This window comes from Anser cygnoides, chromosome 6, assembly GCF_040182565.1.
Source record: "Anser cygnoides isolate HZ-2024a breed goose chromosome 6, Taihu_goose_T2T_genome, whole genome shotgun sequence".
Lineage (NCBI taxonomy): Eukaryota > Metazoa > Chordata > Aves > Anseriformes > Anatidae > Anser > Anser cygnoides.
This window is the reverse complement of record NC_089878.1, coordinates 24,446,428-24,473,583: the sequence shown is the minus strand read 5'-3', so window position 1 is coordinate 24,473,583 and position 27,156 is coordinate 24,446,428. Positions and strand designations below refer to the sequence as shown.

The 27,156-nt window shown below is 36.4% G+C and overlaps 1 protein-coding gene across 12 annotated transcripts in view; it reads left to right on the top strand.

Annotated features, from left to right (window-relative positions):
- SLC4A10 (solute carrier family 4 member 10) overlaps positions 1 to 27,156 on the top strand; it is a 155,908-nt gene that overhangs the window by 32,635 nt on the left and 96,117 nt on the right. For 2 of the 12 annotated variants that reach the window (XR_001203416.3, XM_013171331.3), the window contains exon 1: positions 3,152 to 3,472. The exons of 2 other annotated variants lie outside the window; for them this stretch is intronic. Coding sequence is in view for 9 of the 10 variants with exons in the window: in XM_013171331.3 (XP_013026785.1) it covers positions 3,392 to 3,472 (81 nt within the window). In the remaining variant the exon portion in view is untranslated. Of the gene's footprint in view, positions 1 to 3,144; positions 3,473 to 25,024; positions 25,209 to 27,156 lie in introns of those variants that run through there. 8 more of the 12 variants (XM_013171324.3, XM_013171328.3, XM_013171329.3 and 5 more) reach the window with 7 other exon arrangements.

Sequence of the window (27,156 nt, the reverse complement as noted above, 5' to 3'; positions counted from 1 at the left end):
TAATACTGTCACCAGAGATTTTTTGAACAAACCCAAACTGTGAGTTTTGGCATCATTCATATTGCTTATGCTGTAGCCACTAATATATACACATAGTAAAGTTATTTCTTCAAAATGTTGCTGAGGAATATGTGTTAGTATTTTTCTTCCAGCTTGTTTGGTACGGCACTACATCATTTCGCCTTACTTTTACAATCTGCGATACTTTTAATTGATCTCAAATGTCCTCTGTCATGATCGTTAGTACTAGTAAATCTGACTTAAATTTAATTTCAAAAGTTGAGTGATGGAGCTTCTGCTGTCTACTTGCTGCCTGCTTTTGTCAGGTCTCTGACATAAAGCTGATTTGTGATAGATTCAAAGTGACCATTATTTCACCTTGCATAATCCATAGGAACTCTGAATTTGCCTTTTTTTTTAATTCTTGCTCTTTTCCTCTGAAGAAAAATGAAACAAAATCAAACTGTATATCGTGAGTAATGCTTCTGTATGCTATAAAGTGATACCTGTTGATTCTCTAAAGGGAATGGATTATCAGCTTTTTGCTTTAACATTTCTCAAATAACTGTAAAACGTTATTGTATTTACACCTGTCTATACCCATTGCTAATGAAATGTTAAAATTTTCGCTTTCGCAAAATGGTAATTATATTGCCGTGAATTAAGATATAGAATATCTTATGGGAAAAGCTTCTGCAGCTGCGATAATATGCACAAAGAAATTCTCTATGCTTCTAAGTGCATTTATAATTTGTACTGAGATTTTAACCTAACTCGGGGAAATATTCTTCTATATTGTCCCTTATTGCCTCATGAGTTCTTCACATCTCGAACTGCAGAGAGATCTTGTACTCCTTGTGAATAGAAACTCTAAATTATGTTTCTGATATCGGTGATTGTAGCTCCTAGCTTTGTGTTTTCACTCTTTGAAGGAAGATCATCATGTAATAGATGAGCATAGAGAGAGCCTACATAGTATTTATGAGAGGTGAGTTGGCAACTTCCAATTTTTTTATTTGGTCATTTGCTTTTTTCATATCACGTTGCTGGCCTCTGTATCCTGGCCGCGTGGCACGTGGGGTCTTAGAAGAGGTTTTCAGCAGTGCATGGACTGTACTCCTGTGGTTGTACTCCCCTATGTAGGTGTAAGCAGATACTGATTTGAATATAACCTTGAAGAACTGAGTGTTTGCATAGGAATAAATACATTAATACTTAGTAATGATGCATCGTCATTTATTTTAAATTACCTTTTGAAATGAAAATATTATCTTGGGAGATATTCCTATTCCACACTGATCAGGGAAAGCAAATTTCCTCTTCTTTTATTGCTGAATCACTCCAGTCTATTTTCTGAAGGGCTTTTTGTCTCCTTGCATATGTATTTATATCCAGTGCTCATAATTTAGTAATTTTTTTTGGTAGTAAGTGAATTCATGAATTATTCTGGAAGAACGTTGGAAGTGTCAGCTTTCAAGAACATTGACAGTGTTTGAAGCAGCGCCCTGACTGCCACTATCATCAGCATTATAATGGTAGCATCAGGTTGTTGGGCCTCTAGGTTCACTCTTTTGGAGAATATAAAAAGCAGTGTCAAGTCTGGCCTGATTTGGTTCCCTTGTGCACTTAAAGCCTCCCAGGGCTTTGCTAACTAGCATCTGTTACTGAAGATGGCTACGTTAGCCAGGAATTTTCTATACCTAAGCACATGTCAGTGGAGACCCTCTAGGAATGTGTGACTAAGTGAGTTCCCTTCCCTGTAGGTGAAGAGTCCTTACGTTGTGGCAGTAGCATGCTGTATAAAGTGAAACAATTAAAAATTTGTAGAAGACAGTTTCTCTCTCTAAAGGGAAATATGTGGTATTCATGGATGAGACCAGTTTGCTATTATCAGTGTCATAATGTGAATGACTGTAAGCCAAACTTGATTAACTGCAAGTTGCTCAAAAGAGCAATTACTACAAGTGTATAATAATAATGTTAAACTAACAGAATATGATCTGGGTGAATTAATTTAAAACCATTTGCTCCTAGTTTCAGCTTCTGCTTGTATTTCAAAGTAAAGAAGGACATCAAAATTAATTTGAAAACATGCAAGCTATTTGAGCCAATATAGTTCAATTAAGGATGATTTCTTTCTTTTTCCCCAAGTTTTATTTGTCTGTAAAACTCAACCACTAGGAATATATTTTAGTATGTGTTGAGGTAATGTTCCTGTGTGTTTAATGTTATGGACTGACTGTTGCTAGAGGACTTTCTCACTGTGTCAGTGCTAGTAATTTTTCAGTGGGTCAAGAATTCAGAAGAGTTATGACATGAAAACTTTTCCAGTTTTTTGGTTGCAATATTTCTTTCTAGTTCTGTGTTGGGAATTTTTTTGTTTGCATAAGTTTGTTGCTAGAATGATAGCAAAAATAAATATAAGTAATAATTTTAAGTAGTAATCTATTTTGCTTTATAATTGCGTCATATACATATTTGAATAAGAAGTCTGGTTATTACTGTGTAGTCCTAAGTGTTTAAAAATTATGAAGGAGGATACTGTGCATTTGTTAGCTTGAAAGGTCTCTAGTATCAGAAAAAAAACCATGCATGATTGCTTTGTTTGATATCAAAACACATTTTTGCTGTCATAATACTGGCACATTTTCAAGGCATGCTGTTTTCTGGCTGCTAGCAGGGAGTAATGGAAACAATGCAGTGATCATGCAATTTCTTGAAAATAAACACCAAAATACTTAGGCAAGCAATGTTTTCAATTGTAGAGACTCAGATTTATAAGGCTGCACAAAATAGCTGTTTCAGTACCACACAGATATTAAAATGCCTTGCTGCCTGTAAATTGTTTGTAATTTCTTTCTGGTAATTTTCCTTTGGATCAGATTGTGATGCTGCTTCTGAATGGTGATATTGCTTGTTGAGGAGTGGTCATGCAAGCAAAATTTGATAACCTCGATATGTCATTTCATCTGCTGCTTTTCTTTTGTTAATGCAAAGCTGGTTGCATAATATCTAATTTCTCCTTTAGCTGACCACAGATGAAAACAAAATCTATAATGGCAGCTCTAGGTTTTATAAAAAAAAAAACAAAAAACGCAAGTGAGGAGTTGAAGGATGTGGCTTGTTCTGTTTGGATGATGCAGGATTGCTTTAAGCAGTAAGCTTACTGTTTTCAGATGGCATTAGCAGCATCAGTGATATAGCTGTGTCAGCCTCCTTGACTACTGGATGTCTGTAACTGCACGGAGGAAACTATATTTAAGATCTGATATCTTGAGGGTAATGACTCCAGCATTTACTGATGGACAGAATGGCTGTTAATGCTTTCTTCACTAGCCCAGAAGATTTTGAAAGATAGATGGGTCTGTGATGCACTTTTGTGAGACAGGAAATGCAATTTTTGGGGGTCTCTGGAAATAGAAAGGTCATGCAGCTTGGAACCGGTGAGACATTACAGTCGTTAAGTCATCAGGTATGACCTCATAGTTTACTAATATTTCTAAGGCAAGGTTTTACAGTTTTACAGTTTTAGGTCATTTGCAATCTCTTTGTCTGTGTAATTGCTTCGTGTTGGATTTGCTACAGGATTTATAGGGTAGACTGTTTACATAAGCAGAGCAATGTATATCTTGGAAATCTAATGTGTTGTGAATTGTTATTTGAACAATGTAAGGTTATTCCATATATATTTTCAACCCATTTTTATTGTGAATATGATTTCTTTTAACTAAGTCACGGTAGCAGGTTATGCCTTTGCTGTAAAGTAAAATGGCAAGGCTGTATTGCAGTTTTATTTTGCTTTGTCTTTACATGGCAACAGAATGCTATTGTGTGAATGTGTTTATTTGTCATATGAAGCACAGTGTAGGGCAACTCTTTACCTACAGTGGCAGGTTATTTAAAAGAACATATCACATTGTGTAACAGAGCTGAGCTATTCTGCAGGCACAGATCTTACTTCATTTTGCAGTAGTAGTTCTTTTTTCCCCTTCAGTCAGATTTAAAAATAGCTCACTGAACATAACGCTTAAAGTTTGGCAAGATAACTCTCCCCCTTTTTAATTATTATGCTCAGTGATGCATACTAATACTAATGGGTTGTAAAATGGAAGATTAATAACTTAAATATTTAGTATGTTGTTTAAAACCAAATTCATTTTTACTTATCCTTTTTGTTTATAATTGTTGCCAACTTTATTGCAAGGCTGGTACTTTGAGATCTGCTAACGTATTGTGACTGATAGAAAAGTCCGAGAACATAAAAAAAAACAAGTATATGGGTATTTTACATAGGAAGATAGTGGCCTAATTTCAGGTATGAAGGACAGAATGGTATTAGTTGTACTGTTATCACATTACATGTTATAAATGGTAGATAATAGTCACTGAAGAGTTCCTATTTTATTGCCCTTGAATACAGCATACAGCAATTATATTTCATAGAATTTGTAGAAGTTTATTTTCAAAAACGATGTTCAGCTCCATCTTAAGAAATTCTAGATGTATTTGCAGAACATTTCCATGGCAACGTATTTGGCCATGTGTTTTAAAAGCTCAGCTGAAGCCTGAAAGTAATGTGCAATATTTCTGTTGCTTGCTTTATTCTTGTGAAACAACAGTTTGCACATGTAACTGGACTGCAGATTGGCAGGGGTGAGTGGTACTTCCTGACCCCAAAGCTCAGGATTAAGTGATCAACGTTTGAAAATATTTTCATATTTTCACCTAAAAATGTAAACATGTAAAAACATGGATTTGATTTTGCATTTAGAATTGCATTCCAGTTTCATCCCAGTTTAATAACATTTTATTGGAAATGAATATGTGTGGGAGACCACAGAAGACCAAACTTGAGAATGTACAGCAAATAGTTTCAGTAAAAATGGCTGTCTTCTCATTTTTAATTAAAAACATATTTCTAAAAAATGTTTTATTACTTGTACTGCCCATAATTTATAGTTTCCCAGTCTACTTATCCAGCTTACATTCTTAATAATAATGGGAAAAGACTTCCCTACTCTGAAGCTTGATTAGGTTTGGAATGATTTCAGTATACCTTTCACTTGTTACAAGATCTTTTTAATCTGTTAGAATTTATTTTCAGTGTTTTAATGCATTAGTCACAATGAGTACATTCTGTTTCTTGGCATTGGAATGAAATTCCTGAAAGTATTGGTTTCATGGTATTTTGCTGCTTTGCGGGGTATTTGAGGCCTTTTTAAAAGGACCAACCCTCCCCACAGCCTCTTTGGCTTTCTTATTCAAGTATAATTTAAAATCTTGACTTTTGAAGTTCTTCCTGGAGTTTTCTTTGCTCATTAAAAATAATTAGATCTTCCTGAAATTTTGCGTAAGTGGAAGCTATAATGGTATGCCATGTACTTACCCTGGATTCTGTTTTATCATTTATATTAATTCTGCAAATTGTATTCAGTTTTTGAAATGTGACATTGATGATAATCCCAAAATAATGCAGTAGACATGCATTGTGGCGTGCTTAGTATGGAAATTATCTACAGAGCAAAATTAATTGGCAAATAATGTTAGCTTGAGGAAGTCTGTGTTTAGGTCATTTCATTTTGAAATACCAGTGTGACCAACTGTTTTAAGTGAGTTTGAGTATGTTATTTCACTCAAAGGGCATACTCCCATTAGGTGATTCTTCATTTGTGGGGGACAATAGAATATTACTCCTAAGGAATCTATGAAGGAGTTAAAGTTCTTGTAAGAGGAGGAGTTGCAGCAAGGTAGAGACACACATGAGGAAAGGGAATCAGACAGAAGTGATCTGAAAACTTAAAACTACAGAAACTGTTTTGCTTGTTTAGCTCTCCGTTATCCAATGGCAGCGTAAATGGTATCACTTAATACAATGGTTTTTTTAGTGCATTCTTTAAAACTTTACCTCCCCTCCTCAGACCAAGTTGATTGCACCTGTGTTTGAAAGTGCACTTTGTGGAATGCTGCGTTAAAAAGGATCTCACTAACTAAAGAACACCTTTCCCTTGACCATGAATTATGAATACACATCTGTGAGTATAGTGTGTTTCCCTGTCTTTAAACATTCATATTTTCAGAACTTGATGATGCAGATCTTATGAAGGATCAAAGCTCTGTATGGAAGTTTTAGGAACTGCATCAACTAGCAGGTTGCATGAGAAGCCCAGTATTGGTGTCATTTACCAATTCTAAACATGAATACTTGCACACATGCGCATACTCAGTTGTGTACGGCCATGCTTTTGCCTACTTCTGATTGCCATTTTAATTCCACACTACTGACTCTTTCTATGCCCAATAGTGCCAGTTTTTAAGGACATGATAACACTAGGGTGAATGAGAGATTGTGGCCAAGCTTTCACAAATGGCAAAAGAACACTAGAAGCAAATAGTACTTTCAGAGTGAGAATTCAGTTCCTTTTGTCCTACATCAGTCTCCCTCCCGGGAGATGATCCTATTCTCTAGTCAGATTCTTCTCATTTAGTACTTTAATTCATATACCCCATCACTGGGCCTAATGACCCGAATTGGGGTAGGCTTAGTGTAAGCATGTCAGAAAGCCCTAAACAGAATGTAGCATAAAATAAATATGCAATAGGTACCTGCAGGGTCACAAAATACATAGCTCAATGACTCTATCAGTTTGTACTCCAAGAGTATCACCGTGTGATCGTTTTGAGGGAAGACTATTTGAAGGAGTTTTGCTGGGACATGAAAATGTGGAAACTTGCTGTGAACACATCACAGTAATAACGCCCCAGTAATGTGTTCAATTTAGAGTAGAGTCGTAGTTAGTCCCAACCAATTTCTGTAGAGGTGGAACCTCCTGAGAGGGAGTAGCGGGGAAAGTTAGCAGATTAATGCAGTAAAAGCGAGCGGTTATGCATTACATAGAATGGCATTTGGGAGATGAAGCAATGGTCTGTCTGTCTCATACCCTTTCCCTGCTCTAGTAATAGTGATAGGAGTTGCTCATCCTGTTTCTTGTTTCCTTGCAAGACCATGCTTATTTTGCTTTACTTAGTTTATCAATAGAAGTTAATAATAATAATAATAATAAAAACAAACAACAAGTCTACAAACATTAACATGAGTGCTGTTTCACTACTGTTATCATTGTCCTTTCCCTCATGATAAAACTAAGCTAAGTTTAAGTAGAAGCTGATCCATAATTCTGGTAATTTCGGATAGATTAATTAGTAAAAAATCAATACAAACTACAGAATAAGCTCCATAATGCTTTCCATTGCACCTTACTGATTTCAGTGTGACCCTCAAAGGGAGACCATCACTTCCTTGAATTGGTTTTAAAGCGTACATACCATTATTACAGGATTGTGAGTGATGGTAAGGTGAAGAAATGCTATTATTCTCATTTTACTAAGGGAGCTCTGTCCCAAAGAAGTAAAATGGCTACCCCAAAACTAAACAGAAAATAAAAATTTAGCCTGGCTTGCTACTTTGTCTTGATCACTGGAATGCCTTGTCTCTGAATCAGGGTCTTGGTATTGGTGGCAGTCTTTATTGAACTATTTATCATTTTAGACTCAGGTACTAGCAATCTAAGTACATTAAATGAGGGAAAAAATATAATTTTTGTGTTTTATCAAGGGGAAAGTTGGTAAGAATAAAAATGATTGCAGAATCACAGAATTGTTGAGGTTGGAAGGGACATTTGGAGGTTATCCAAGCCCCTGGAGCCCAGGTGACTGGAGTCTACCCCTTGCTTAGAGGAGCGACAGCTAGACCACATTGCCTAGCACCGTGTCTGGTCAGATTTTGAATATTTCCAAGAATGGAGATTCTGCAACTGCTTTGGGTAGCCTGTTCCAGTGTTTGACCACTCATAACATTTTTTTCGTATGTGTTTAAGTGGAATTTCTCATATTTCAGTTAGTTCCCGTTTCCCCTTATGCTGTCACTGGGCATTAATGAGAAGAGTCTGGTTAAGCCCTCCCTACTCTCCCCTACAATCAGTTATTTGTACGCTATAGTCCTGTCTAAGCTTTTTCTTCTCTAGGCTGCACAGTCCCAGATATTTCAGCCTCTCCTTGCTTGACAGAAGCTCCAATCACTTAATCACCTTCCTGGCCCTGTATTGGGCTCACTCCAGTATGTCCGTGTCTTCCATGTAAGATGGGAGCCCAGAACTAGACAGAGCACTTCAGATGTGTCTTGACCAGGATGAGTAGATGGGAAGGTTCATATTATCTGGGAAGGAAATTTGGATGGTCTGTGAACTAGTCCATCAAATATAGGAAACTTTGGACAGGAATCCTTGAACAATGACGGCTGAAAGAACTGAAAATTATAAATAGTAATATTTTTTAGTAATCTTTTGGAGAAGAAAAGCTTGGAAAACAGCTTTATTTGAGTCATAGTAATTGTGTTAGTGATGAAACCTGCTGTTTTAGAATTTCTGATGTACGGAATCTGAGTCCCCAAATGCCAACTGAAATGAGCAGAGAATTAATTCTAAAGGGAAAGGTTGAATTTTAATTTGTTGAAGCTAAGTAAATCTTAATGGAACTGAATAAAAATATATCATCTATTATGATATAACTAATAAAAAAAATGGTGAACTATGGGGAACATGAACTTCAGGGATTCATAAGCTGTCTTTAGTCAACTTGCCAAAAATGATTTCTGTTGGAACCTCAGAACACTGACAGAGCTTTCAAATGTTCTCAACTGATGCAGCATCATGATGCAGCATCAGCTGGTGCAAAATATTCAGCTGAGTGCATTGGATGAAAATGTAAAACAGCTTTAAGTTACATGAGAGAGAGTTGAAGAATTGTAAAACTTCACTCCTCTTTAATAGCTTCCCTTTTCTCCCCTCAGCTGCCTAAATAAAATAACGTATATAGGAGCCATCAGTGATTCAGGATTCTCTCCTGATAACATAATGAGTTTACTTGTCTGAATTCTCTTTATTAAAGTTTTTATGCAAGCATACACACAGTCATTAAAATACATGCAAGAAATCATACCCATGTGGTTTGCATCCACATTTAATGCAATTAAAACTATTTTAATGAAAGCAGTATTGGTTTTATGCCCCAATCCTGTGATTAAAATTTTCCAGCAAAAGCAGTGTCAGTTTTTTTTACTTGTCTGAATCCTGCAAGTGAAACAGCAGAGAAATACCTTGTCCTTGCATTTGAGCAGCAAAATGTTTTCCTATTTTTCTTCTAACTTTTCTAGTCGTATTCCAGGAAAATATTTGGTGAATATAAAATTTTAGATTTCATAGGGGTGTGTGTGTGTTTATGGGATCATTAGAAAAATCTAATGCATGAAGAAAATACAAATGAATAGTTCTGTAACAATATCAGTAATATAATATAGTGATTTCTTATTGCACTGTATATTCTGCTGAAGATAATTGCTGGATGCTTATATTCTACATGGCAGGTATAGGCCTGACTCTGTGGTTACTCTTGAGGATGAAGCTCAGTGTCTGGTAACTGATTTTATCTTCAGAATATCAGTTGTGGTAGTTGTGCTAATACGTGCCAAAATATATGACTTCTTAGACGACCGGGGCACAGGATTTAATGGAAGAGACTAGACATCACCAGTAAAGTTTACCTACTGTATGAAATGTGAAGTGTATGAAAACCCAAATCTGTCTTGGCATTCTTGTTTTGTTCAGGAAGGAAGTGATGACCACTTTCTCCAGTAACTGATTGCCTTATTACATTCAGCAGGTTTGTTCCCTCTGCTAGATCTCAGTGTACTGTCTCCAGTCCTTCTGCACGTAGTCGTAAGGGAATTTCTCATTACTGGTAGTGAGTGTCTTGCAGTGACTCACTGGGCTCAGTTATTGCCCAGTCTGCCTTCTGCTCTCCTCCTCTTTCCTGAGTGGTTTTCTGTTTTGTAGGGTGATGTGCTGAGATTTCTCAGCCATCTAACTTCTAATGCAAAGATGCATATTTGCTGTGGATGTCACTGAAAGATGTAATCTGTGCTGTCAAAAGTAGTTACAAGCACTGCCTTGTGTCCCGAACATCTATAGTAGCAGCAACCTCAGCACAGATCTGGGACACGCTCTGTCCTTTTCTTGACTGCTTCAACCAATAAGAAGTGTTAAATTGTTTCCTTTTTAGTGTCCTTTGCAATTGCTGAGACAGAGATTAAATTTACATTTTTAGCAATGTCTGTATCATCAGCTATAAACAAATTTCCCTGGTAATCGCTTAGACTTTATTTCCCTCATGGGCCTCCTTTTATGTCCATAAAAATATCGTTATCAATTTCTAGTTTAGCTTCCTTTTAATTTTACTGTCTTTACTTGACTACACTGTACATACCTGTAGATCTCTAATTTAATATAGAAACCTGCAGAATAGCACCTTTATCTGCTACTATGGATAGTGTAAAATTTCCTAGGGTGAACTGCCTTTTATTTTGTCATAGCAAACGACATTCAGGCTCTTTGGCTTCGGACACTTCTGGCACACGCTTATATAGAAAGCTGGGCAGCAGTGATCCTGTAAAATAAATTGGCTAAGCCCTGGAGCTGATGCTAACCCCATAATGGATGTTCCTGCCTTCCTGTCATGTTCATTGCCAAATCTGTTCCCCTCTTGGTTTGCAGTTTACCTATTTGGGTTACGCATAGTGATGTACACTGATGTAGCACATAAGTGGAACAACACTGCTCTTTTCATAAAACAGCAGGCAATTTCATCATTTCCAAGACAAGAAGCACCCAATGCTCAGTAACCCTCCTTTTGGAAGATTATCTGTGTTAATGAAGGCAGGGTTTTATTCGCTTCATCAGGTTCCTAGTGCAATTCTGATCAGTTTGAACTGATGCGTATTTATAACTTATTAGTCTCTTGTCAGAGGGCCTCTTACTCTCAGCAGGGGACTGCAGATCTCCTTTAGCTACCTCAGTTGCCATGTCTTTCCCTGGAGCATAAGGACATAAAAACATTTGTGCTGGGCCAGACCAAAAGTCTGCATAGCTCAGCATCTCATCAGTGTGACAGCGGTCAAAAGCCTAGGTAAGCCTGTAATAGTGGGGCAATGGCACAATGACAGTTCATAGCTCCAGGACTTTCTGTTCCAGAAATGGTGTTCTCGGATTTGGTACCTTTGATAGATTTCTCTTCACTGAACTGGTCTGCACATTTCTTGAACTCAACAAAGCTTCTAGTATCCACTGGAATTCTACGCACTGGACCACCATGCTATGTGAAGAACTATGTGTTTTTCTTTGTTTTGAATATGGCTCCAATTGTCTTCATTTAATACTGCCATCCTTGGTGCTATGTTGGCAAAGACATTGAACAGGAATTTTTCTATTCAGCCTCTAAATACCTATCATGTTTTTATAGACTTCTAATACAGCTCCTTCATACACTAGGTATTCTTATTCTCTACATCTGAATCTTTTCTATTTCAACTATATCCTTTTTGGCAAATAGGAACCAAATAAACTTGATATTCAAGATGTAGGTAAACTTTAGATGTATATAGAGGGGATAATGATATCCTTATTTTGTTCCCTATGCATTTCTAATTTGTAGTATTCTATTTGCCTTTTTTTCCTACTGAATTTCCTATTACTGAATTTCGATGTGATATGTTCATGGAATTTTTTACCAAAACTACAAGACCCTGCTGCTATGTGGTGGTGCTCAGAAAATTTCGCTATGTATGTGAAACTAAGATTGTTTTTCCCTCTGATGCATCAGTTTACGATTCCCACTGAGCTCCAACAACAGTTTATCATCCTTAACACATTTTGTGTGCTAAGGGCCTTCTGGAGATCTTCATATTCAAGTTTAACTTTATGAATTCTTTATGGATCTTAGGAAATTATCCCTCATTAGTAAACTTTGTCGCCTTGCTGCTAATCCAAAATCATCTATACATGTGTAAGATACCATATGTATGAGTGCAAATCTCACCAGAATTCAAGCGATGACTTCTGCACTGGTGACCTCCCTCTGCCAGAAGAAATGACAATTTCTTTATGGCTTCTGTTTTCTACATTTTATCAGTTCTTAACTCCTGCAGAGACTTTTCCTCATATCCTATTGCTGCTTATGTTCTTGTAGTTGACTCTTTGGAGGACTCTTGCTGAAAACCTTTTGACTATCAGAGTAGACTTTGTGAACCAATTTCTTTTATTTACAGAGTTTATCACAGAATCACAGAATCATTTAGGTTGAAAGAGACCTCCAAGATCACCTAATCCAACCTGTATCACCTAGTCTTTTCTCCTTCAAGGAATTAAAGGAGGTTTGTGATACCACAGGATCAATTCTTTTTCCATTATATCACAGTTACTCATATGCCCTGTAATTTTATTCTTTATAATAGTTTCTTCGAATCTGCCCGTTAGCAGCAGCAGGCTTACTGGGTGATTGTTGACAAATACTGTTTCGAAATCTTTGCAAAAGTTGATATCATATGTGTGGTCTTCCACTTCAAAGGTACAGAGGTGGTTCCAAGTAAGGATGTTACACACCAAATTCAGTGTCTTACTTGTAGAACTTGGAATATAAACTGGGCTTTGTTTGCTGAGATATCTTGGGAGTACTTGTGTTGGAAAGATATCCAAATTTAACAGCAGTTCTAGGCTGGCTGGATCTCCACAGAAACGTCGTGCGGCGTAACAGCAAAAGGAATAACTGAGGAAGCAGAAACATTAAGAAAGGGTTTAAAATACAAGAAAGATCAATAAAAGTTAATAATGTCAGAATTTCCATTTTTTTTTTTTTTATGGTCAGATTGAAAAAGTCATCACGCCTTTGGTAATCTTTTATTATTCTTTGGCATGTGCATTACTTCTGTGATTCAGGGTGATGAAAAATGAAGAAGAATGAGAATGATCATGAATTAAATTTTCAAGTGAATAACAATAATGTCTATTACAGGAACTATGCACAGGATTTATTGACTTGATCTCTATGCTATTGAAAAGGAAATGTTTCTTATCTTTTACTTAATCATTAAGTATATCAGTTGCTTTTTTCTTTTCTTCCCATTTTTATTGTTTAGCAGATGAATAGGAAAATGGCATAGACAGAGTGCTAGTTACGTTGAGACTGGATGCTTTAGTGCCTGTGAGGTTTGGAGGAATAGGCAGGCTCACTGAGTGCCCTGTGAAAGTCAGATCCACTGCTAAAGGCAGAAGTAGGGACGTCTGTTTATGCTGGTTCTCTCCTCTTTTGTCCGTCTGTCAGAAACACTTCAGTTTGGATGTAAGCTGTACTGGGTGAGGTAGTTTCAGTCTTTACTGGCCTTAAAAAAAAAACTGTGGGCCATTTTGTTTTGATAGGTGGACAAAGGTTCAAGTGAGATTTCAGTTTTGTTCTGCTGACTTCTTATTACTGTTTCTAGTTTCTGGTTGACTTTTCTATGCTCTGTCTCAGTTTAAAATATATCATTTTGTTTCTAAGCAGAGGAAAGCTCTTATGATGCACACTTTTTAAAGTGTTATGTTTCAGTCTATAGCAATGCTATAGTTTAAAATAAAAACAATCTCGAATCTTTTCTAGCTCCTATACTGCTGGGTTCCCATTGACTAAACTGGAGTTGTGCAAGGTGCAAATGAATATGGGATTTCACCTTTCTGTTTGTGGAGTAACATCTTTATTTGCCATGATCCAGTCTGCTGAGAATTCCACCACTGTGGAGGAGGATTTTGTGGTTGAACCCTAATGTAAATAGAAAACCTTACGGTTTACAAACCTTCTTCCCTGGGCTGAGTTCTGGTACATTTAGATCAGGAATCAATTTGAAACTGTAGATGTAATCACACTTGAACATAAATGTTGCAAAGAAAATAAAATTATTACACATAACCCTTAATTCTTTTCCAAGTGTTTATGCTCATTGCTTTTTAAGTATGCATTACTAGCATAAGTTAGCGTATCACAGTGACAGGGAAGGAATGAATTTCAATTAATTCATTTTTTTTTTCCTCTTAGGCAGATCAGTTCCTAAAGTTTTAACGTTAGCTGGCATCTGTGGCCCCCATATATAGCAGACCTGATTGCACCCTTATCTGGCGATGTAAGTCCCTGTGTAACTTGCTGGGAGAGGTCTGGTTTAAAGTGGAACATAAAACATTAGCTAGCCTAGTTCTGTTCGCAGTCCTTTGCCTTCTGAAATATTTTGCTTGAAAATAATTATTGGTAAAGATAAGTATCAGATATATCAGCTGTGGCATTTAGCATGGGAAAGAATGAGCAGGCTTAAAATAACAAAACAAGCTCCTTTAAAATAAATAAATAGATAAAATCCACAAACACTTACTCTCCAAGAACTCAGACATCTGTATGTCCAAGGATGCAGAAGAACACTTAACCAGGGATGTTTTTTACTCTCTTGTGTACTGTATCATGAGAAGAATTAAGCAATCAGAATGCTATTCTGGCAAATGATCCATAAGTGCGATTAAAATTCCTAGGAGAATAGGGCTCAGATTAGGTCTATATTGCGAAAGATTTATTAGCATATGTTGGCAATGAATTTCTAATACAGTTACGGAGTATCGGTATAAAATGCCTCCAGTACTGTTTATATGGACTTGGTATGCAATATAAGCTTGTTAAACTTTTCCTGGTATAGCTATGTTACAGTAGATCACCCTTATTAATTAGCATTTTTAATCACCATGTAATTTGTTAAAACAGTTAATGTGTAGAATATGTAGAAAGTATATGTAATAGCTTCAGATAACAGGTTTTAGAAAATATGAGAGTAACAATCAGGATGGCACAGTTTCTTTTCTCTTATTATTTTTGATTGCTTTATTGGTGCTTGTTTGTCTCTGTTCTGTCAGATGCTTCTCATGCTCTTATGTTCCACGTGCAGGTTACACTTCTCTGCCTTGTCTTTCTTGCTTTAAGTTACATCTGCCTCTAGTTCAGCCTCCTCTGTATAGCATTCCTACCACATACTTTATTTTTTTTCCCTCCAAATTCAGAACTCCCTGTTGCCTTCATTACTTGCTCTTCATTTTATTTTTTGATATTTCTAGAATGTTACCGGTCTCAAAGAACCTGGAGATTGTCTTTTTGCCTCCTGCTGTTCACTCCAGCCCACAGAACTCTGTTCCCTCGTTGTCTGTTAAGTCCGGCTCATCCATGGTGTTTATGAACACTGCTCCCTCCAGTAATACTTGCTTTGAATTTGGGTCAAAGAAGTTGGCACCTAGCCTGCTCTCTCTCTTTCTGAACATAGGTATTTGTTTCTGTCTGCCTCTCTAACATTGCTACCATTTGCCATGCACACAACTCTACCTGTTCCCCATTTCTCTGTCTGCCTTTGACTTGCAACATTCTTTTCTTGAATTCATAATTTGTCGCACTTTGGTTTCCATGTGGATGACCGTCCAACTCGGTAGCTGCCCTGGGGCTGTTTCTCATTTGAATTGTATCCCACATGCCTAATCAGCTACACACCTGACCTGGTCTCTTCTAAGCGCTGTGTTCTCTGAGTTCCTTTTCTGTGATAACTGTTTTAACTTTCTCAACATTTTTATTCTCTCACTCCAGAAATGGAACTTTGTAAAAAGCTTTTTTGTCAGTCTTGATGACTGCTTTTCCACTCTTATTTCCTTTATTACTCTATGCTTTGCCTTCCTCTGTCAGCATATCAGTTCCCTTTAGTTTCTATTTTCTTTGTTCTTCTCATACACTTCCAAACCCTTCTTAAAATTCGTGGTCCTGGCTGACTCCCAGTATGCACTTTCTCAGTTCCTAATGCCATCTGCCATGCTGCAGAGATACTGCTGAGTATCTCTGGTGAAAATCTTTCAATTCTCATGACTTTCTGTGCTTCTTAGGGATTTCTGTTCTTCTAGGATTTTTGTTATGACACAAGTATCTTTGCCTGCAGTTTTCCCTGTTCTGTATTTTTTTACTAATTTTATAGGCCTCCATTTAGTTTATCTGTTTCCCCTTGTTTCCATGTGAACTTTTAAAGGCTAATCAGCCAAGGACAAAATTCAAGCTGCTGCTTCTTCATCTGAAACAGATATTCTTTTTTTTTTTCTAGTCTTTAGACCTGTTCCCATGACCTGTCCATATCCACCTTGTGCAGTTCTTTTTAAATTGTCTCTCTCATCTTCAATTCCTTTCCTTACACAAGAAATATGCCCAAATCTCTCCATTGTAAAGACACCAAGAAACAAAACAACCCTAAACTTCAGTAGTTTCTTTTCTCCAGATTAATTTCCTATCTCTGGGTCTCTTTCACCCCCCCCCCCCCTCCTTTACCCTATACTAAGGTATGCTTTGTACAACTGTCTTCATTTCTTGTCTTCTGCTGCCTTTCTAGAACTGCTCACTTCTGGTTTGTCTTTTGCACTGAAATTTATCTTACTAATGTTCCACTTGACTTCTTCCTGGAAGATTTCCAGGCTAGTCCTTTATTCTCCTCCACTCCATCTGTCATCTCTCTCAGTTTATGTGCTGTACTCTTCACTAAATTTTGTTGTTCTTAGGCATTTGTCATTTTGTCCTTGTTGATTCTCTTTTCAGACCAGTTCCTTGTTAGGTACGTCTTCCTCTCTCTCTCCTCCTTTTTTTGTATGTATGTGTGTGTTTAGGTCTCTCAGGAATCCATCCTCAGCCTTTTCATCTTCCTCCACATCTTAAATTTGGATAATGTAGCCATAAACATAATCTTTATGGAGACATCATTGCTGTATTTTTTAGTGGTCTTCCACCACTCTGGTTAAATTCTACCTATCTCAGCAAATTTTCTTGGTCTTCAGATGTCATCTGAATATAATGTCAGAACCAATTCCTGGATTTTCTTTTCTTTCCTGATGCACTTTTCTTGCTCTATGCAGCTCTGAGGTCTGACAGTTCCTATTTGTCCTTGTAGCCGTAAATCACATTGAAGGCCTGCTCATCTCAACACCATGACTGTTATGATCTCATCTTTCTGTCTGACTTCAATACTTACAGCTTTGCTTCACTTGATTAGTGGTGTTAATATCATCTTAGCTTATTCCTCTGCCTACATCACTTGCTTTTTGAAGTCTGTTTACTCATCTTCTCAAATACAAACTTAGAGTCTTTATTTTAAATGCTTTACAGCTTCCATCCTTTCCCTCCAGGAGAGAGATTGTCACAAATTTGAATTTTGTGTTTGCTCTGCTGGCCTTTGATTTCTTAATTGTCTGTTTCTCTTGTATTCATTTGTGCATTTTCTTTGACTATACCCTGTCTTCATTGATACTCTTCCTCAAAACTCTTCTGTAGTCTGTAGAAGTAAGTATAACCTGTTAATAACTGGGCAGGTGTGTGTGTGCATCTTACTATGCCTAGGTTGCTATGTAGTCTTAACCCTTACACTATTTGTTGGTTATATACCTATAAACTATAACTTGTCTTTTGAGTTATATGGCTGTTGAAATAGTTATAAGTTATTTATTTCAAATCACTGTCACATCATACGTATATTTACAACATGTATGTCTATGGAGCCCACAGCTGCTATTCTTCTTTCTCCACATGTGAACACATACATATTTAATAACAATACTAATTAAAAAAAAAAAGTTGCAGTTGCAAGCAAGGATACTTACAAGACCAAATACAGTTTGGGTGATTATTATTACTTGTTTAGTATCTGCATTGAAATCATGCCAAGAAAGGGACCTATTGTACTAAGCCTGGTACAAACTTGTATTAAGTGAAAGAGTGGTCTGAGTAGCTTGCAGCATAAAGTTTAAATGATAAAGATTTTTTTTTTGAGTGTGTTCACCACATAAAAAATAAATAAATCCATTCTTTAATAAAAGAAGATGGTGTTGTCTTGGCAAGGAAGGGTATGAAGAGCATCTGCTGGGTATTCTTTTTCATCATCGTGTTTGTAATTGTTTTTATTTTAGAGCAGTATCATGAAATACAAATAATCATATGTAATTCAAAAATTTCATTACTTTTGTTGAGCCAGTAAAATTTAATATTTAGTCATTTCTGTTGTATTCTCAAAATACTGAATGCTGGAGACATCTAGGTCAAGGAGTAGTTTGAAAGGTTAAATATAATGTGATATTAGTAATCTAGCAAATACGTAAACAAGCAGGTAAATACTATGCCTCTTAGAAGGGTTGAAAAAAATTTTTGCTTTGGAAAAGTTTCCGTACCACAGCAGGAATGCAATCCTGACAGTCTTCCTATTTCAAATATTATAGCTATATCCACCTGAAAGACTCCCAAACTCCTAAAATAGGCAATAGTTAAAGGTTTGCTCGTGTCCTTCTAAGCTCTGATTGAGATTACTGTGTTTTGCCTTGCTGTTAGTGGGTGCATACGGATCTATTGATTTAATGGCCTTGTGAGAAAATTGACAAGGAAAATGGCAAAGCTGTTTTCTAACAATAAAATTCCTTTCATAAAGAAGATCTTAAATCTGAGTATTAATGGCCATCTTAGAGCCTACTTTATACCTTATACTATTTCTTGGCCATTTTACGGAACAAGTTATGTTCTATAATTTTGATGTAAAGCTCACTATTAAAGTCATATCGGTTGTTTCTAACTTTTAGCTTGTTTATTGTCGAATATCTTGACTAATCCAGAATAACAAGGTCATGGAAGTGATGATGTTTAAAACTTCCGTATTACAGCAGACAAGCAATTTGTATGAGTGAAATTCTTCAATCTCTGAGAGGTAGGAAGACCAGTTGAACTACTGATTAAAATTCATACTTACCTTTGGCAGCACATTTCAAATTCCTGAAAGTATATCTTGTGCACTTTTGCTGTCTAGACTTTTAAACTGTACAAATCCCTCATTTTTAGTCCACTGTTACAGTGTATTTTGAGTCTTTGATAGGAAAATTCTCTTTCCAGTGATGTATTTCATTCCCCTGCTTTTCCAGGCACAGCCCTTGTATTTAGAAGCGATGCGCAAGTAACTTCAAATTAACTTAAAAGTTGGTATCTGAAATCTATTTATTTGCTGCATTACTTCTCAGAGCACATTATCAATTTCATTATCCCACATTTCTTTTCTGGCCTTTTTTTTTTCCTTTTCCCTTTCATTGCTTCTGCACTGTTTTTATTTTATTATTTTTTTATTTTTTCCTAAGTATTCTTTTTTTTTCTTTTTTCTGGTATTCTAAGTTTTTTCCTGGTAATGGATGAGAGAAGGGCCATAGTATTTTTAAAGCTTGGATTAGATTTGACTCATTCAGGCTACCTCCAATACTAGTAGAGCAACAATGATTCCAGTGTTGGCTAACTTGTTAGGGAGGTTAGAAATGAGTTTGGCTGTGTAGGAATTATGACAGTCAATCTAACAGTCCATCTGGTTTACTGTCTCCAGATATTCCCAATTAAACAGTCCTCAATCTTGATCATTTTCAGCCTATCCTCAGTGATGGTCGAGCCACCTAAGATGTCGCTTATCCTGTGGGAGTGGTGGTCATTTTGCATTGACTATTAGAAGAGTTGAGGGTGATACCATCTCTGATTTAGGCGATTTCAGTTAGGTGCCAAACGTTTTATGGAGTTAATCTGAGTTTAGAATATTTCTGTCCTGGAATATCCTCTCTGCTGCCTTGATTAATAAGGATTGTACTGTGGTTGTAGAGAATGTTTGTTTACTGCATACAACCAAAATATTGTGGGTAGGACTGAGAAACAGAAGAACCACTAAGCATTATACCAATGTTTTTGAGAAAGGGAGGCAATTTATTATTGATAAGGCTGGCTTATAAAAAAAAAAAAGGATATTTTGAATTATGGTTGGCATACATTTGTATATAGAAGATATAGATTCCAGACTAGAACACTTTTGTGGTTGTAAAAGAAGTGAAAAAAGTCCTTTCTCTCAGTGTTGTAGCTGCGGTTGAAACAATCCTAATAAGTTGGTCATGACCTCCTTTCTTCTTTGCACTTGCTACTTCCACATGAGTTAGCTGCTGCAAGAAGACTGACTTCTATGATTCTTCTCTCTGACCCTGTTTCTTTGGGAAAAGGTCTGGAGACACATCTGTTTTCTGAGGCTGAAAGCAGGTCCCTTGAGATGAGAAGTGTATCCAACTTAAAACCCAGTATATCTTACTGCTGATTAAGAATCCAGCAATAAACATGATTTACTTTTTTTTCCATTTGCTATCCAGGAGCTAATACCTTATTGCATAGTAGGCTAAACTTAGCACATTTAACTTCTAACTACATCTAAATAATACTGTTATCCTGGATCTATCCTCACCTGGCTTCAAGCCAAGAGGGAGCCCAGACAAGCTAAAAGTAAATCTCATTTAGGCCTTGGATAAGTCTTCACATCTTCATGCTGTTGGACTTCTTTGTCGTAGTTGACATAGCCATTGCTATGAAGTGAGAAAAGAGGATTTCTGCTAATGGGACTGCATTAGGGTGACATAAGACATTCAAATAATAACCGTGGAGGAGAAAATAACCGTGCCTGAACTTGAAATCTGTGCTGTACCTTGCCTTGATAACTTTTAAGTATTTTGACAGTGTAGTAAAGGAAAATACAAAGCAAAGGGAATAAAATCTCAGTCATACAAATGTGACCCAACTTGTATATCCCTTCACAAGCAGCAAGGAATGCTGCCTTTCATTTATTCAGAGGTCTTGCTGAGACTAGCATTTGAATGAAGATTAGTTTACAAACCCAGCAGATATGATATGATAGGAAGGAAGGAAGGGGAAAAGTTATAGGAATAATAGCAAGACTGAAAATGTTCAGAGGAACATGATACTGTAAGTGTCTTGTTCAGGTTTTGTAAGGCTCTCAGTGTAGTTTAAAACATAACTGATAATTTTACTCCAAGGCATACAAAACGTGGCAAGTACAATTGCAATTAAATGCAGGTGCTCAAAGCAGGTACCAGAGTCCAGAAAGAATTCAGCTGTTCCTTGCTTCCTTAGTATATCCAGTGCTCTAACAGGTTGAGTGGGAACTCTTTTTTTTTTTTTTCTTTTTTTCCCCTCCTGTTTTATTGCTGCAGCCACTAGAACAACAGAATCCTTTTCTGATGGAGAGTGCAGAGAAAGTGGTGCATCTAGGTCCCACTGCAACAAAGCAGGTCACTATTTTACCTTGGTGATTGTTTTCTCTATTTTTCTCTTTAAATAGAAATCTCGTCTTCAGTTGCACAGGCATATGAAGAATAGATGTAGCAAAGCAACATATTTGCCTTGCAAATGCAACAAATGCATTACTTCTCCCTAAAATGCTTTTGTTCTAAGGAAGAACATTACTTATTAAATAATAAGGGAATACTTCAGTGATTATGCATTAATTTATGCATCAGCACATAGTTGGCTCGACTGTGCATAATAGTACTTACAGCACAGGGTGCTTCAATGTATATAGCCCCAGGAATTACATGTGAGCAATGTGAGCATTTACTTGTCTCTAAGACTGCTGTGTTTGAATCGTATGTGCGTTTCCTGCTTGTGTTTAGTCTGGTTTGCCTTATAACAGTAGTATGTGCTTGGATTTAATGTCTGAAATGATTATCTATGTTTATATGTTTCAGGAACAGTATTATTATATTAGAAGTGTGCTCAGTCTCAGGTAAAGAGCAAACCAGTTCTTTGGAGCCGGTGCTGATCGGTGCAATTTTTAGCAGTGTTGCAGAAGATGGTATTTCTTTATTGAGTCATACTCTAAACAGTTCGTGGCTTTTGCTATAGAAAGAGAGAAAAGAAGAGGGGAAAAAGAGAAAAATGCTCTTATGCATATGACATGCAGCCCTGGGGAAGATGCAAATCTGGAATGAAAAATAAAACTGATTGCTTTCTACTGTGTCGCATAGGTTGAACTATGTGGATTAAGCTGACCAAATATGTGCTTTATGTTAACTAGTAAATTGCTGCAGAAATCTGCCACCAAAAAAATACAAAAAACCAAAAAACAACAACAACAAAAAAACGCAAAAACATACGAAACAACAGTACAATTAAAGAGAGACTTTTAAAAATAATTCTGTAGACCTTATTAAATTATAAATGTGTTTTGATGGGTCATTCTCGATAGGTGAATAGGGGGGAAAGTAGAATGGAAAAAGCAATTATATTTCATCAGAAAGATTAGATTCACTGTCCTTTCCACTTCAACAGATTGTTAAATGTGATTATACGTAATATAAGCAATTAAACAGTAATATTGGAGGGAGAAAAGAATTGTAGCATCTAAACTGTGGGCATACACATTGTGCATTAAATGAATTTTGTGTGACTGTGTGTGCTCAAGGACAGTTTAAAGGACAGGGCTGAACATGGCAGTCACCAGTGATTTGCCTTCTCCAACAGTGAGGCATCCATCTACATCCAACAGCTTTTTTGCCATTTAGGTTAATTGTCTTTACAAGATATTCCCTATATGCTGTCAGCAGCTGTTGAGTTCAAATAACTCACTTTTCTTTATCTGCAATAATGCCATCTTTACAAAGTGACAAGCTTAACTTAACCAAAATGATCTTAAAAATACAAATGTTATGGAGTGAAATAATTACAACACAAAGAGATATATAAATAATATAAAACTGGAATCTTCACACTGGGAGGGCAATCGCTCTGTGTATGTGATGTCTGGATAAATGTTTAGAATCTCATTACAGACTATTCAAAAGGTGAACACAGTTTCTATCACTAGCTTCTTGATAAAATATATAAGCTAAAATTAGTATATTAAAGTTTCTTCTCCAAAGCCTGTAAATATTGATATACAAAGTAACTAAAATTATTTTATATTACAGCTTTCTATTTTTTATAGGAATGCAGCATTTAATATTTTATTCTGACAGGCATTCCTTAGTTCCAGATGGCATTTGAGAATTATGTAGGTTGTCTAATCATCAATAAGTGGCTTATATGGAGAAGTAATTAATATCATGATTATTTTCTTATGAGTCAGCAGGTGTGTCATGCATAATTTCTAGTGTGGAAAAAAATCAAAATGGCTTCTGCTCTGCCATGTATTTTATAGGAAGAAAGATGCTGAAAAAGGTTCTTGGTTATGTTGTAATTTGCACTATGAGTGTATTAAGAATGTAATTAAAAAGGGAGAGGGTTTTACCTGAAGGTTTGAAAATCCCAAACTATTTTCTGGAATAGTAATACTCTTAGTAGCTGACTTTTGTTTACTGTTTAAAAAGTAATAATCCAGTTTATTGAAAAGAGTGACCAAAAATCAGAGAAGGGAAATGAAAGTAGCCATATGTGAAGAAAACGTAGGTAAAAAGAAGGATAAAGGAAATAAATGATTTCTGGTTTTCCATGTAAATTGATTGGGTTTTGTGCTATCCATTTTGACTCATCCATCTAAAATATTAGCACCAAATATACCATTAGAGCAGAGTAGTAAGGGAAGGGCAGCAAGACATATTGATTGTCATTTAGTAAGTAAATTTAGTCATTTAGTAAGTAAATAAAATAAATCTGTGTATTGTCACCAAGACTTTAGTCTACTTTCTTGTCATCCAGAGTATAAGGAATGTATGTTGAGATGATGGAACTCCATCATCCAAAAATATCCTGAGTTCTACAAGTGTATGCATCTACCTTAGCACATAATGTATTTTAAAATGTTTGTCATGTGCCTTTGTATGGATACACCCTTGGAAGGAGTTACTTTCCTCTTCTTTCCATTCAGTCTTCTGCCTTATAACAGAGATATTATTGCATATTGGAAGCATGTACAATTTATAAGTGTTGTAACTAAAAAACACCTGCAAACATCTGTTATAAAATGATGTTTCTCTGCTTTTCTAAAGAAGTAGTTTCTCCATTAATTAAATTGATCTGTGGTGTGGAAGGGCCGTCCACAGTTCTGGCAGGCGCCAGGTTTAAGGATCAATCTCGTGGCAGCACGTAATGAATAGCAGCTAGGGCTGTATCAGAGCTAAAGAGAGTCAATTTGGAAAGCTCTCCAGGAAGTCATTTTTCCAGCTTTGGTAGTGAGCCTGTCAATACATAAGTGGAAAGGGCACTTCAGACATTTGTTTTGGGTTTCTAAACCTTGAGCCTTTTTATTGCTCCTAACCAATATACCTATCCTGCAACTGTTGCTACAACTTGACACTTCATATTTTGTTATACAAGTTGTTGAAGTAAGGGTTGAAAATCTGTGTTCTAGAACTCCTGATGACTCTTAGTCTTCATGACTACATAGAAAAAAAAAGCCAAATGTTTTTTTAAGACAGTTTATTTCCTTTTCATTTTATTCAAGTATAAGTAAGTTTCCATATAAAAATGTGCAGTTGCACTGTAATGATGCAGAAGATTACTGTAGTCTGTTTTTCTCTACTGACTGTATTTATAAGGCTTTTTCATTAGAATAGATTTTTTTTTTTTCTGTGAAATAAGTGCAGTGAAAGATGCTGTGTGGTGAAGGTATTTTCAGCGTTCATCTGGAAAATGTACGAGGTGAAATCCTGGACTGAGTAGGGTTGCTGAGCCCTGGTCTCTAAGGAGCTTGTGGTTTCCACATGAAAGCCTCAGCTTTTTCTTACTCTTTTATCCCAGATATGTTATTTGTTCTACTGTGTGTGTTTGCCGATATCTTACTGTTTCAAGGAAATAATTTTGTCCCCACGTTTTAGGTAAACCATTGTGTGATAACACAGATTATAATACAGTTAAAAAGAGAAAAATGTTAGGCCATTTATATATTACAGGCTGATTACAGATTCAGAGAAACGTAGTTCCACAGACTTCAGTAGCATTACTGTTGAATTAGACCAACAGAAAGTGAGCCTGGTATATCTATTTATGATGTAACCTTTGTCCAGTCAGTTGTCATAACTGTGCACTGTAGAACTATTGCGAAGTATTAATACAAATTGGTTTTACATAAACAACAACAACAAAATGCCTAAATGTTGGTTTTTATCAATCTGTTGTTTCCTATCATCTCTTTACATGTGTAAATTGTGCACTTTCCTAAATCGAGTGATTTAGCACTTCAGTTTTGAAATGCTATGGAAATATTAATTATGGCACAGAGCAGTCTGGTAAGGAAGGTAGGTAAGTAAGTATTATTATCCCTATTTTACAGATGGGGAAGCTGAGGCACAGAGATTAAGTGACTTTGCCAACACAGCAAGTCAGTGGCAGATCCAGGATTAGCGCTTGGGGAATTCCTGGATCCCTCTCCCATGCTTTAACAGTAGACCACAGTGTTCACTGGATTCAGCGAGCAACTCATTGCAATAATGGACAGTTCCAAGGACTCATACCTGGTCAGTGTGTCCATAAATTTGTTTGCAGACTGCTCCAGTATGTCAATATGATTTAAACACCAAAGTCCTAGCAGATTTATGCACCATATAACATTTCTGACCTTCATCATCTTCAAATGGGGTGAAAGGAAGAAGCAGCAGAATTCTGGTATAAACATGGCATGGCTGTGAAAAACATTTAGTCTTCATGCCCTGCTCTGATCACGCTGAAACTGGTGGGCAAAACTGCAGTGGAGTCATGGCTTTAATATACTCCTTGAGGATGTTAGTGGGGAGGTTGGTGGCTGCTTGGTACATTAAAAATCACTCGGAGCATGAATTCTATCTTCCATGACTGTTATGGTTATTTTTGCCTATACTTTCAGTTTCTTATTGCAACATTTAATAATTTCATAGTTTTCATGACATGCTAATAGAAAGCAGAGCATTACCAACTGAAGTTAACCATCATGTGAAAGTGGAGGGGATCTGCCACTGTTATTACTTGGATTGCTGTGGTGCTTACCTTAAAATGAGATTAAGATCTAGTTGTGCTAAACTGCTATTAAGCCCTTCCCTCCCTTGTCCTATCTTCCAAGGAGGCAGCACAGGAATCACAGAAATTACTTCTGGACTAAATGCAGTGTGACTTTTTTACTGGTGAATGCAAGGTGGCTTTCATACCGCTCCCTGGGAAGTGAGAGTGCACAGTGCAAGGCCTGTTTAATTGGACTTTGCTCAGAGTTTGACAAGTGGATTGGCAACAACACAAAACTCCCAATTAAGCTGTTTTTCCCTGTAATATTAATGGAATAAACTCGCTTCTGAGAATGAGGCAAGGCTGAGACTTGCTGTGACATTACAGGAAGAGGAGGCAGGGAAGGAAAAGATTGCCAGAAGCTGAAAATTGAACACATGGAAAAGGAGAAGTCAAAGTGTATGAGCATATTTTGATAAATATTAATGAATTAGTTTGTATTTAGTTTACTTATATGATCTGTAAAGGCTTTAAACTACCCAGAAATTTAATATTCTTCCTATTACAGAAATTCCCCTAACATTGCTTTCATAAGGCCTCTTCAGTATCAGTACAATTCTGGTGGCTATGACTTACACTAGAATAACGCTACTGACGTGGCTGTAATACCTGGCCTTTGGTATCCCGCCTGTCTGTTCACCCAGGGACGTGGCATTGTGCCAGCATGACACACACACGCATGTAGTTATGTCTAAATTCTTAAAATAATGGATTAATTTTACCTAAGATGATCAAATTGTGTATGTGATATCATACTGCCCTGATGCATCTTAATAGGTTACCAGCTAATTCTAAATTATTGAAAGACAAAGCAGTTTCAATACAAAGCCTTTTCTCATTGTCAGATTTTACTTAATACTATTATCTGCTGGAAAGCTCTAGTAAAGGCACTGTAATGCTCTCAGTCTCTTTCTTTAACAGCCCAGATGCTTGCTGATGACACATTCCTAGGATTTTTCTATATAAGATAGCTACAGCATGACAGCTATCTTTTTTTTAAAAAAAAAAGAGAAGTCTGAAACAAAAACTTAGCTCTAGAATTCGTGACATCTAGCTCTAGATGAGAATCTTTTTGCCTGGGGCATCTGCTCTTTAAGGAGAGGTGCTCACGTGGTTTAATTTCTTGTTATGTTCTATTGCATTCTATATATAGATATATATTTTGCATGTAACCCTGGTATTTAAATCCCCTTGCTTCAGACTTTCATTAAGATACCAATTTTATATATTGAAATCATGTAGTTATAGTTCTAATATCACCTACTAAAACCCTTCCACTAATGAAAAATATATTTTAATGGTATATTAACTGAAATTTTTGCATAATTCATCGTTTCTTCATCATCATTTACTCTGTGGAGTAAATAGAAACCACCCTAAATCACTTTGTGAATTATAGGCTTTATTTAGCATGTTTTTTACAATGGGTGA